Source organism: Phragmites australis, chromosome 9 (genome assembly GCF_958298935.1).
Source record: "Phragmites australis chromosome 9, lpPhrAust1.1, whole genome shotgun sequence".
NCBI lineage: Eukaryota > Viridiplantae > Streptophyta > Magnoliopsida > Poales > Poaceae > Phragmites > Phragmites australis.
In genome coordinates this window covers 16,972,961-16,985,508 of record NC_084929.1, presented here as the reverse complement: position 1 = coordinate 16,985,508, position 12,548 = coordinate 16,972,961, and the positions used below count along the sequence as shown (strand labels likewise).

Genomic DNA, 12,548 nt, shown 5'->3' with positions numbered 1-12,548 from the left:
CATGTGTCATGAGTCAATCTTCAGACAGGAAGTGACCACACGATGTAGCTTTAACCATGAAATGACAACACTTCTGTCGTGAGTCAGACTTTAGACAGGAAGTGACCACAAGGCGTAGATTTAACCATGAAATGACCACACCTCTATCGCAAGTCAGTCTTTAGATAGGAAGTCACCACATGATGTAGTTTTAACCATGAAATGACAACACCTCTGTCGTGAGTCAATCTTTAGACAGGAAGTGACTACACGACTCAGCTTTCATAGGAATTCATACCTCCATGCAGAGACAACAATAACTCATGCTGAACTTTTGTAGAATGAAATGACCACACAAAGCAACAGTTTTCGCAGGGAATCTCTGCAGAGCATCAGTACCGAAACTTTTTTAGCTTTCACATGGAATCCTATGCTCCAGCCCCAGCCACACCCATGCACTCAATCCATGCAACAGCCCCCAGCCACCATAAATAACCCCACCCTCATCCATGGATATGCCAGTCCATCCTTAGCTCTCTCAGCTACAATGCCTTCCTCAATTTTACCAAGCCCACCCAAGAAACATTGGGGGATTTTCATCCCCAGGGGGTTGAACCACCAATATGCTTCTATGACGACCCTTGTAGGCTTCGCGAGTCTCAGGATATCTTCTACACCTATGGTCTATGCTTCTTCATATGTGCTAACTACCAGTACGATAAGCCTCGACATAGACCGTACGAGTACCCACCAGTATAGCACCATACATCACTCATGTGGCACTCTCCCTATGATTTCATGCACTGTCTTACTAATCTCTCATCTTCTTTCATCTGTCTAGTCCCCTCCATCTCTATGCGACTTCATAGAATGACTAGATATAGAGCAAAGTGATGACCGGAAGCAGTGGGTCCAAATGAGCATGAGACGGAGGAGGGAAACGTACGAACGCTGGGAGTACGAGCAACAGCAGGAGAAACTACAGCTTAAGCGTCAGGAGGAGGAGCGCATGAGGAGGGCAGCGAAGGAGTGTGCTGCGGCTGAAGCTCGCGAGGATGAGAGGGAAATGAAGCGAGAGAGGACCCGTTGCGCTAAGGCTTCGGGCCACGATGCTCTGAGGAAGAGCAAATATTCAAGGTGCACTCAGTAGAGACCATCTTTTGTAACCCGATTTATTTTCATTCCCTAAAGCATGTTAGATTTAGCAGCGGTATGCTATTAAGTTAGTCGTTAGGCATCCCGTACATGCCAATATTTATTATCGTCATCTCTTTATGGTTACTGTCCATTCATGCATCGACAAAAAACCTCATATCAAATGTAAGGTTTCTCAGTGTATGTAATCTCTATGCCGATTTATATGGTAATTGTTCTTCACAAATATTAATGTTCGATAATTTAGAATTTATATCCTCCCAATGTTAATTCCCTGCAAAATTATCTTGCAGAATTCTTTCCAACAAGGTTTAATATTAATATGAAATGATAAAAAATACATATAAATGGAGTATTACAAATGCTTAATATTAATATGACAACCAAGGATTTGTGCATGTTAAATTATTTTTATTCACATTGAATTAAGAAGAGAATATCATATGAAATGATAAAAATGCATATAAATGGAGCATTACAAATGAATTCACTTTTTCACCAAATAATATAGGGTTGAAAACATTTTAATAAATTAGTACATCACATGAAAAGAGTATTAGTGAATTTTTCTACATTTTTAAGAATTTATTTGAGGCAATAAATATTCTTAGATTTTATAAAGTTGGCTTATTTGAAGAATTTTAATTAAATATTGGCTCATGCTTTTTGGATCAAACCAATTAAATTGGGTTACAATTGCTGGACTATTTTTTAAAAACAAATCGTGATTTTTGAGAATTTACAATTGCTGCCACAGACCGTATCAGGTGCTGAATACGGTCTCTGTCTTTTTTTGGTTTTTGAGATTCCGAAATCGGATTTTCGGTATTTAAGCTATCGAATACATGTGCTAGATTTGCAAATACGCCGGCCTGTTGTCTATTTTGGTAAATATGAGGGCATATGTTGTCTATTTTTGCATTTTTTGCTAAAAAACAGTGGAGTGTGGGGCTTGCTTCCCAAAAAGAACGATTCTTGCTGTGATGGTAAATTCTCGCATTGCCTGAGATGGTCCCTTGGCAAGATCTGTCATTTTATTTCTTTTCGTGGCCACTGATGGTCTATATGGAATGCAATCATGCATGATTCAGGCCTCCAGAAAGTGAAGGAAGCAAATGGTTTGGATAAGAATTTTCCAATGCAATCCTATGTTCCATAGGGTTAGGCTAGCCCTAACGAATTCCCTTCAGGGATTAAAATTTTATCGTGGAGGGATTTTTTTTCCTTCAGCGTTTCAACGATTTCCCTTCACGGTTTTTTTCACGACAGGATTTCTAAGGTCATTTCCTTCAGAATGGGATTTACTCTCATTTTCCTTCGCGATTTCCCTCGAAGAAAAGCTGTTGAAGATAAAAGAAAATAAAAAAAATAAGAACGAGAAAGAGAATCGAAAAGGAAATAAAATGAAGAAAATATAGTTGAAATGATCTTACATAGTAAAAGTTTTTATAGCAATGTAATCCTATAAATTCCTCCATTGCAAACAGACTTTGAACCCGAAACCCGTCGATAAAAGAAAACAGCGTTGTGGCGCTCAACTCAACAGCGTTTAAACCATAAAAAAGGAGTATTTGTATTTGTATTTTTACATGGCAGGCAGCAAGGTCCCTCACGGCTCACGCATGCTTCATGAAAACACGCCTCTTTTATGAGGATTGAGGAGAGCAAAAGGAAAAAGGGAAGAGAGTGCGAGGGAGCTATCAATTAACTCTATCAGGCCCTGCACTGCACTGCACGCCGGAGCGACTAATAATGCTGCCGCCGGTGCGGTGAGGGCTCCATGCGTTGCTTGCAACCTACCATAGCAGCTAGCTAGCCGTCAGTAATAGTGGCGAACCACACCCCGTGACGTGATGCATCACAACCCTTTTGTTGACGTTTGTTCACGGACGTGACACATCTATCGATTCTCCTTCTCTCAGGTCATCATATTACTATTGTGCATTTTAATGGCATGTTTGGATCATTTCCTTAGCGTGTCGCATTTTTATTTGCCAAATATGGTACTACCGGTTACTACGGTTGTACGTCAATGACTTGCTTTGTCAAAACTGTGGTAAATTATGTCCACAAACCAAATACTTTCTCTAATTATAAATATAGATCGTTTTAGTCTCCTTAACTATTCTTTAAATATAAATCATTCTTAAACTTCTATATATTTTTTTCTCTTTTGTTCCTTTTTACCTTTATTTAATAAATACTATCACTCTCATACATGTAGGGATGAAAACGGACAGTAACGGTCGGGAAAACTATCTAACCATTTTCACTTTTATATTTTCTTTGCCGGACGAAAAAGAAAACGGGATAGGCGGAAACGGGAAAAAACAAAAACGGTCGGACATAATCGGAGGGTCGAAAACGAACCAATCCGATCGGGAAAATACCGGTATCGGTCGGGATTCGAAAACACAAAATAGAAACACCGACCTACAGAACCATCAAGACATGTCAACATGTATAAATTTAACATTATCTTCAAATAACACTGAATTAATAAGTTTAATGAACCGATCCAATCAGCAAGTCGCATTAAAGTAAAAAAATGTCATATACTTTTTCGATTCACATGATATATCATTTTTTATCAATATTTCATTCAAACAATACAAGATACGAAGATACAACAATATAAGCTTTAGGACCGAGCAGTAGCTCGGTTGGTTCGCTCTCAGTGGCAGACTGACTGGGACGGCCAGTCGTGGGTTCGATCCCTAGGATCGACCCACGAGCCTCATCAGGGGTTTTTCCTTAGTAGTTAGGGGTATGCACACATGTGCCCGTTTAGTGAGAATATATCTGTAACGTGTATGCTTAGGACATGCACATGTGTGCACGCGTTAGGCGTGAGTGTGATGTAAGTGAGTTATGTACGTCATGTTTTGTACCCCTCTAAAAAAGAATCACATAAACCTTAACTCGATACTCGAGCATATAATAAACATAAGTGATAAGTCTTAACCAAAGACATAAGTGAGCCTGTAGAGGTGAATATATCTGTAACCCCCTACCGTTTTCACTTTCATATTTTCTCAGTCGGACGAAAACGAAAACGGAATAGACGGGAACGGAAAAAAATAAAAACGAACTGAAAAAAACGGGATACGGCACCAGGACGGAACGGGATTTTCCCGTTCCATTTTCATCCCTACATACATGAATGAGTTATCTTTTCTAATGCAGAATAAATAAGAGGCAACAAGGTCAATTGATCTACTTTCTTAATTCTTATGTATAAATCTAAAACGACCTACATTTGCAATCGAAGAGAGTATGCTTTAAGATTCAAATTTCACATGGCGTCCCAATGCATAAAGTGTGGAATATTGGCCTTTTGGCTGTCTACCAAGGCACCCAATCCATTCTCCGATGCTTAATTATATGGTATCTCATTTGTTTTTAAATAGATGTCATTTTATAAATTTGATTTTGTTCTTAAATAGATATCTTTTTTAAAGTGATATTTTATTAAAGAGCTCATATTAAAAATTGAAAAGTGAAGTTACAATTAAATGGGTGTGATGGATTGGTGGATTGTGTGTTATTGATTGAAGATAAGAGAAATCGAGAGAGATAAATATATGGTAGATGGAAGAATTAATTGCTATCTTATTCTATATATTGAAAGCTAAAATGACATTCAAAAGAGAACAGAGGGAGTATTCGTAGTTAAAAAAATAGTTGTTGCATCCAAAGTTGAAAATAAATAAGTTCTTATGAACAAAAAACGATAATAGCTCTGTTACTTATAAAGTAGCGTGCTCGGTTCTTAGTTTCGCGCACATTGTGGCCGAGTGGGCACAGCTTTTGTTGCAAAAGATGAACGCATCAAAATGCTTTGAGATTTTGCACGCAAAATTAAGCAAGATTGTGCTGTCAATGGCCCACGGCCACTTCACGTAAAACCTGCAGCTAACCAGTGTTTGAACTGAACCCCCTCCCAAAAGAGCATGGATCAAGGCAGGCTGTTTCCCCAACTGTGATCCAGCCAATCAACCATAGGGCCTCGCAATTGCAATGATGCAAACATGTCATGAGTAGGCATCATTCTACTTTAATTAGCCGGCGGTATCATTGATCCCATGTGAATTGTCATGCTAATCCTTTTGGTTACTTTCTCAGAACGTATGATTAATCAAATACTCACGTGTGCAAACATTTTCTTTTCTTTTCTTTTTGGTGTTTGTACTGGTTATTAAGTAAAGAGTAAGCTGTAATGTGAGCAGAACTAAGATAAATACAGAGCACGTTTGGTTCCGTTGTCGACTTGCCTCGCTTGGCAAGATGAGCTTTGCTAGCGCCGGAGAGCGTTTTTTCTCTCCCACACTGGTAAGACGTGAGCAAACAACAAGGCATCACATAACGGAACCAAACACGTAAAATCCTAGGCTGACAAAACAAGCCACGGCAACGGAACCAAACTCACCCATATTATCCCGGTAAGCAAGTTTCGCCTTCTACGGCTAGTGTTGCTAGACATTTTGTGCTAGACATTTTGGCACGCCAAAATTTCTATTCAATGGGCCCAGCTTTCAGATACTCTTTCTTGCCGAATCTTGCAATAATTGTGACAGACAATTCGTTGGCCTGCAAAACTCTTGGCGCACGAAATTGTGGTAACTGGTAAGCAGCAGCCAAAGAACCTATACAACCATTGTTTAACATGTCGTATCTCTCGGACCCACCAACTTTATTTGAGGCAGTGTTCCCGAAATGAAAAAATATAAAGTGTGAAGCTTGACCATCTGACCAGCGACAAAGATGCACGTCTGCCTGCCTGCCTGCCTGTGATCACCGGTTGTAGTACCAGTACCCACTGCAGTCATAAATATTTACTACTTTTTTTATAAGATCTGATTTGATGAACTTTTGATACTTTGGTCATTAATATTTTTTAAAATATTTAGTTTTCGAATATAAAAATCATATGGTTGATTTGTCTTAAAGAATATTTTTGTAGTCTTGTATTTTTTACGGAAAGTTAATTTAGGACCACCCTATCGCAGCCTCTACAATCACTTTGGGTACTGTAAATATATACTATAATCCTTCTTTATTAGCTGGTTTCTTGCTTAGAACCCTCTTTATTATGCTAATGTCCACCCTAACTTTGCGGCACAAAGTGACCAAGACTGTCTTGTACTAGTACGTGTAAAAAAGCCTGTATTCAGTCACTATTAGTTGTCTTGTTATAACTGCAATCAGTCACTAAGTTGGCATACAAAACAAAAACCTTCTATTCGTTTTTTTTTTTTTTAAAAGACGAAGAGCTGTATCTCAGAACTCTATTCTGTCTATTTTTAAGTATTCCACCTTTAGTAGTTTAACCTTTTGAGCTTTTTCAACTTTTAGTAATTTTACGATATAGTAACAGTATGTTTAATGGATGGCAGCAGTGAAAAGGTTCCCATATGTGAGAGTTCGAGCTCGCCCGGCAAATGCTCATCCCAAACAATAATAGTACACTCCAAACATTGCTAGGAATCCAAGGCATTCCGTAAGTGTGAACCAAGGTAGTTTACATTACCCCAAAAAACTTAACTCATTAGCTTTATAACGACGATGACAAACGTTCCGACAGCTCTTACATTATATTCTACATATGGCGTAAGACATGCATTATGTCATTATAGCACTAATTAAATAGCCCTAAATTAACCTCTCCCATCCACGACCACAACAAGCCCCAAGCAAGCAGTTCACTGCCCGTTCCATAACACGCTGCCGGTCGGCAAGCCGGCCATTGTGCGCACCAGAAGGCAGTCCACTACACCGACGGCTTGCGCACGAAGTACCGGTACGCGGCGACCTTCCGCTTCCGGGAGCCGGAGTTGTCGATGGAGAGCACCATCTTGCCGGCCTCCCTCGCCGTGAAGGCGTTGTGCACAAGCTCCTCGACGGTGGCCGGGACCATCCGCGTCTTCTCCACGCACAGCGTGTAGCTGTCCTCCGCTGCCGGCACGTACTCCGCGCCGTACTGGAGGTCCCAGCCGCCGACGACCAGGTCCCATGTTATTGTTGCACCGGCCTGAAATCGCACGAGCCAATGGTTTAGCTAAGCATCACAATGATTACACCAAGTACGCATAACCCTTGTGCTCATATTAATCTACCAAAATTAGATAACATTATCAGAATATTACCTTTTGTTTATCCATACACATTTTTATTTTCTCATGCTTGTTCGTATGTATATACTAATACTAGACACTTCGAGCTCGAGTTAACCTTGGCATAAAGCTAGTGGTACAGCTAGTTTGTTAACAAGGGCCCCTACCATGTGCAAGACTCACATGAGAATCAAAACACAGTGCTCACTTTTTACAGTGGTTCAAACAGACTGGCCATTGACAGCAATAGCACGATTAATGACACTTCCATCAGATGCCAGTTTTAATATTGCTGGCCGTGCCCACTAATATAGACACGGCATAACACGGTCAGGCCTGACTACGTCAGACCCCGTCATCACCCCTTCCCGTAGCCATGCCCGGTGACCCCTGAGGTTTCATGAGAGGTTAATACGATATCGTAGTCCTCGAGAGGCAGTTTTGGCCCTGCTAACGGTCGAAGCGGCTTCCCCGTTTGCTCCTGGTTGTGCACCATAACAGACTTGCCCTTTCTCTTTTCTCACCTCCTCTCGCTCGTTCTCTCTGGTATATGATGATCCTTCTTTTGTGAACTCCTCGGTGCCACCGTGCTGGCCATGCTGCAAGGCCAGTCCAGCACAACATTGTCGCTCATAGACCATGCCGTGGGCCACACCTCCAACATGATACCGCATGACCCGCTAACCTTATCGGGCCTGTCGAACTATGCCTAGCCAGATCTATGCCGGGTCGGGACGACAGGTCCATTTGGACAGGTCTACCGGTTTACACCTCAACCAGGCAAGACAAAAGCTTCTAGATTAGATCCGGCAACAGGTCAGATCAGGACCGAGTGCAGCCAGAACACACCCAATCTGAAACCCAATTAACAGGTGAAAATATGCCTTCGGCCTCGAACCCAGTGGGGAACCGAAACCTGTGCGGGCACCTGCAGGCGCAACGTTGGCCGGGAGCCTAAGGCGGGCGACGCCTAACACAGGGTGGCCGAGAGGAGGGTGGTCACGGGCGGCTGACGATAGGCGTGAGCGGGCGACAACAACAGGGCGTGGGTGGAGGCAGGGCGGCCGGCAATGGGCGAGCGACAACGAGGCAAGCGGGGTGGCCGATAGCAACCAGGAGGCAGCCGGCGATGGCAGCTAGGAGGCAGGAAGGCGCAGGGCGGCTGACGACAGGCACGGGCGGGCGGCGTTAGCGGGAAGCGAGCGGACGACGTCGAGCAAGAAGTGAGCAAGCAACGGCAATCAGGAGTCGGGCACCTGCCAAAGCCCACGAGCGAAAATCAACCCCCACCACAACCCGCAATAGGGACCTGACCCGAGATTCCCACGGACGAGAACCCAACCCAGCCCGGCCGTTGCTGGCCCTATTCTAGATGCATTGTTAACCCTGCTACATCGTGCTTGCTAGTAGGAGTAAAAAAACAGCGAGAGGACTTTTTTAACTTTCACTTGGCTGCATGCATCCCATATGGTAATATGAGCCAAGGACAGAGGAGGTGACAGTGCGTGGGAACTCGGGCCGTGGCGTGACCTGTGAACGAGTAAAGTAAAGCTAAAAAAGGCGCGCTGCTGCGTGTGTACTGCCCTGCATACTGTGGCACCCGCTTTTTCCTCACGAAATTCTCACATCATCTCTGCATCGCATACGAGGTCAGGACGACAGATCAAGGTGCGGTGAAGGCGTTGCAAAATTTAGGGATAAATGCAAAAACCCCCCAAAAGTCACTTGGATTTTGACTTTCCCCCCTAAAAATTGTTTTGTTGCAAAAAAACCTTCCAAAAGTTTGATTTTGTTGCAAAAACACCTCTAAAAATTCAAAAAAAATTAAAACAAATCACAAAAAATTCTAAAAAAAACTAGAGACAATTATAAGACTTTTTGTGAAATTTGTTTTCAAAAATAATATCCTTTGCATCATATTTCATAGAGAGTAAGTTTGGAAAAAAAGAAAAATGTGCAACTCATTTATTAATTCGAGTTAAATGCATAGTTAATTATTTACTAATCCAAAAATCATGAAACAAAATTTTTTAGTCTTCTTACATGATCCTCTATCTTGTAAAAATACATGAAATCTTGAAATAGTTATTGTAACGTGCAGGATTCAGTAGATGAGTTGCAGATAGATTAATTCATAACTAATCTATAACACCCCAAAATTAGTGAAACCACTTATTAGTTTACTTAAATAATTATTTGTGTAGGAAAAATAATGGTAGACATGACAAATTTAAAATAACATGAGTTAATAAATGAGCTGCATATTTTTCTTTTTTTTTCAAACTTACTCTCCATGAAATATGATGCAAAAGATATTATTTTTGAAAACAAATTTCACGGTCTTATAATTGTCTCTAGTTTTTTTTAGAATTTTTTTAATGATTTTTTTATTTTTTTGAATTTTTAGGGGGTTTTTTGCAACAAAGTCAAACTTTTGAGGGGCTTTTTGCAACAAAAACAACTTTTGGGGGGGAAAGTCAAAATCCAAGTGACTTTTGGGGGGGTTTTTGCAGTTTTCCCCAAAATTTAACTTCAAACCCCACCGAGATGAAGAAATTCACATGCTTTCACAGGAGGCTTGCAACGCCTGCATGCCGTCTCGTCTCATGTGAACTCTCTCTCTCTCCCCATGTGAACTGGAAGAAAACCAAGAACCGGGCAGCAGCAGCGTCCCATGACCCATGTCAGTTTTCGCAGGGGCGCGCTACATGATACAGCGGTTGCAGCGGCCTGCTTGGCGTAGTGTCTACTGGTGAAAAGCATTGCAACGCAAGAACACACACAGCTCAAAGTCGTGTGCTTTTGCAGCGTGCCCGGAGATGAGCCCCGCACCACAAATTTCAAAATCCAAAAGGACTGCATGCACCTGCGCCACTGGCATGTACTACCAATTCTACAGACACGGAGACACCCCTCGTACTGTGTGTTTATCAAATCTCAACTTGTGGGTGTGAAAGGATTTAATTTTAAAAAAAATTGAGTAGGACACAGCGAAAGCCAGAAACGAAGCTCAACGAGCCTTGTGCTTGTGTGCTTGTGCCATCTCGCAAAAAGCATGCAGGTGATGATGCAATTGTTTAGCCCCCAAACTGGAAACCCGGAGACAGGCAGGTGAAAGCGATGGATAGGCCAAATTAGAAGTAGTCCGGGAATGCTAGTTTAAGCATATTGTTTGCGCCAATTGTAATATGAATTTGTAGCTACGCACGCAGATTTAAACTATGCAAATGCATACTATCAAGCAGCTTTGGGCCTTTTGAGTTCCCAATGCGCACACGCACACAAAAAAAAAAAAAAACAAGTGCAGTGCAGAGAGAGGCCGAAATTGGCATATACCTCGATGCCGTCGATCTCTAGGAAGACCTTCTCGCCGCCCTTGATGGTGAACTCGGACGCCGGCTTCGGAGGGCCGTTCTCGAGGTCGCCGGCGCGGCTGAGGCCGCCGTACTGCACCGGAATCAGCTCCGGCCGGATGAACCTGCCATTCAATTGCCAAACAAAAGAAAGAGAATAAAATCCCCTCGTGTTGGTTACAACTTACAACAACATTGCCCACGAGCACGAAGCGAAGGCGAATCTTGCTTACTTGTAGAGCGTCTCGGCGACGTTGCCCTCGCGCGCGATGACGAACTTGCTCTTGGTGCGCTCCGTGAGGAACGGCGAGATCATCGAGAAGAGCACCGAGAAGTACCACGGCACGTTGATGAACACCTGTCCGACGAAACGAGCCGCTCGATTAGCGCAAAAACGCGAAATGCAGCGAGGAATGCCAGGTGCTCGACGAAATGCGCGGCGAGGCAGAGACAGAGGGTACCTTGCGCGCGACCATCTCCGGGTAGTTGTCCTGGAAGAGCGAGAGGATCTGGTTGGAGGCGGCGCGGAGCTCGCGCTTGGGCATGTCCTTGAGGTCCGTGACCTGTATGATGGCGTTGACGCCCCCCGGCCTGAGGCTGAGCGCGCGCACGCCGCGCTCCATGACCTGGACGCGCCAGCGGAGGAAGCGCGCGAGGCGGTCGCCGTCGCCGAAGACCCGCTCGTACATGTCCCTGTCCCTGAACACGCCGTAGGCGTTGTAGCAGACGGGGTGACCCTCGCGGTCCCAGCCGTGCATGTAGGCGACAACGCCCTCGAGGTCCTTGAAGCCCAGGTCCTCGTCGAGCACCGCGTCGGCGCCGAACTCGGCCCGCCAGGCGGCGCAGTGGAGAAGCATGGCGTGCGCGTCGCGGACGCGGAAATCACGCGCGCGGAGGAACTTGAGGAGCACCACGTCCGCACGCTCGTCCGGGACAGGGGCCTGGCCCGGAGCAGGGGCGGCTCCTTCGGCCGCGGGGGAAGGAGGGTTGAGCGGGACGCCCCAGATGGAGATGGGTTCCGGGTGGGTGGCGAGCAGCGCCTTGAGGTCGGCGAGCGCGCGGAGCTCGGAGGCCGGCAGCGCGGCGGCGACGTAGGAGTCCTCCTTGAAGGAGGCCGAGCGGAGCAGAGCGGTGGCGTCCATGAGCGAGGACATTAGGCTGCGCTTGGCGCCCTTCGACGACGGCGCCGCCGTTGGCGCGGGCGCCGGAGCCGGGGACGGGGTGGTGGTCGGGGACATGTCTGTGGAGTGCGTTCTCCTTACTCTGGCTGGTGGAGCAGAAGGTGACAAGGTTTATTTTTTGCGGAAATGGTGGGAGCTGCGGCGAGGAGAGGCTCCTCCGTTTTGAAATGGGGTGGGATTTGGAGCGGAGCGTGAGGAGTGGCGTTATGAATGATGGTCGCGTCTCGCGTGGGGGACGAAGGCGCCGGGGATTTTATGAGTGCTCGAGGAAAAGTATGACGACTAAAATCAGCTGACGGCATTATTGCTCCCTCCATGTACTTCTCTTGATTTTGGCTATGTTTCTTCTTTTCTCATAATTTCCTTGTAAATTCTTCATGGTCAAACTGTGTTGACCCCATGACGATGAAGAGAAACAAGCAGTGACTGAAGTGTGGCAAAAAGGAGCAGCGAAATATTTCTTTTTTCTAGTAGGCATAACATGGTACCAACAAGTGACAAGAAATAAGAGAACCGAGCTATGCTCGCTGTTAGGAGGGGAAATTCAGATAACGCCACTGATAAAGGTGGCAATCCAGGGAACGCCATCGAGGACTGAAGACGTCCATGAAATACCATCTATAAGCAGGAACGTAGTCACAATACGCTATTTTTTAATTTTTTTGCCTAAATTGGTATGTACAATGACCGTTTTGCCCCTTCCTCGATAAAAATTGCTTGAATCAACAATAAAAAAAATATTTCTAAAAGCAATAAAAAATTTCTTT

General features: G+C 44.3%; 1 protein-coding gene across 1 annotated transcript; it reads right to left on the bottom strand.

Annotated features, from left to right (window-relative positions):
* Positions 1–6,660: 6,660 nt before the first annotated feature.
* On the bottom strand, positions 6,661–12,037 carry LOC133928694 (patellin-6-like). Its single transcript, XM_062375139.1, has 4 exons — positions 11,062–12,037; positions 10,834–10,958; positions 10,584–10,725; positions 6,661–7,165 (listed from the first exon to the last, which is right to left on the bottom strand). Exons 1-4 carry the CDS (start codon positions 11,836–11,838, stop codon positions 6,905–6,907), a joined length of 1,305 nt encoding a protein of 434 aa, XP_062231123.1. The 5' UTR covers positions 11,839–12,037; the 3' UTR covers positions 6,661–6,904.
* Positions 12,038–12,548: the final 511 nt, after the last annotated feature.

Bases quoted from the DNA above. Each gene is read 5' to 3' on its own strand.
- LOC133928694 (XM_062375139.1), bottom strand. From the start codon at position 11,838: ATGTCCCCGACCACCACCCCGTCCCCGGCTCCGGCGCCCGCGCCAACG. The intron at 10,959-11,061 runs GTACCCTCTGTC...TTCGTCGGACAG, and splicing joins CGGAGATGGTCGCGCGCAAG to GTGTTCATCAACGTGCCGTG. The intron at 10,726-10,833 runs GTAAGCAAGATT...ATTGAATGGCAG, and splicing joins GTCGCCGAGACGCTCTACAA to GTTCATCCGGCCGGAGCTGA.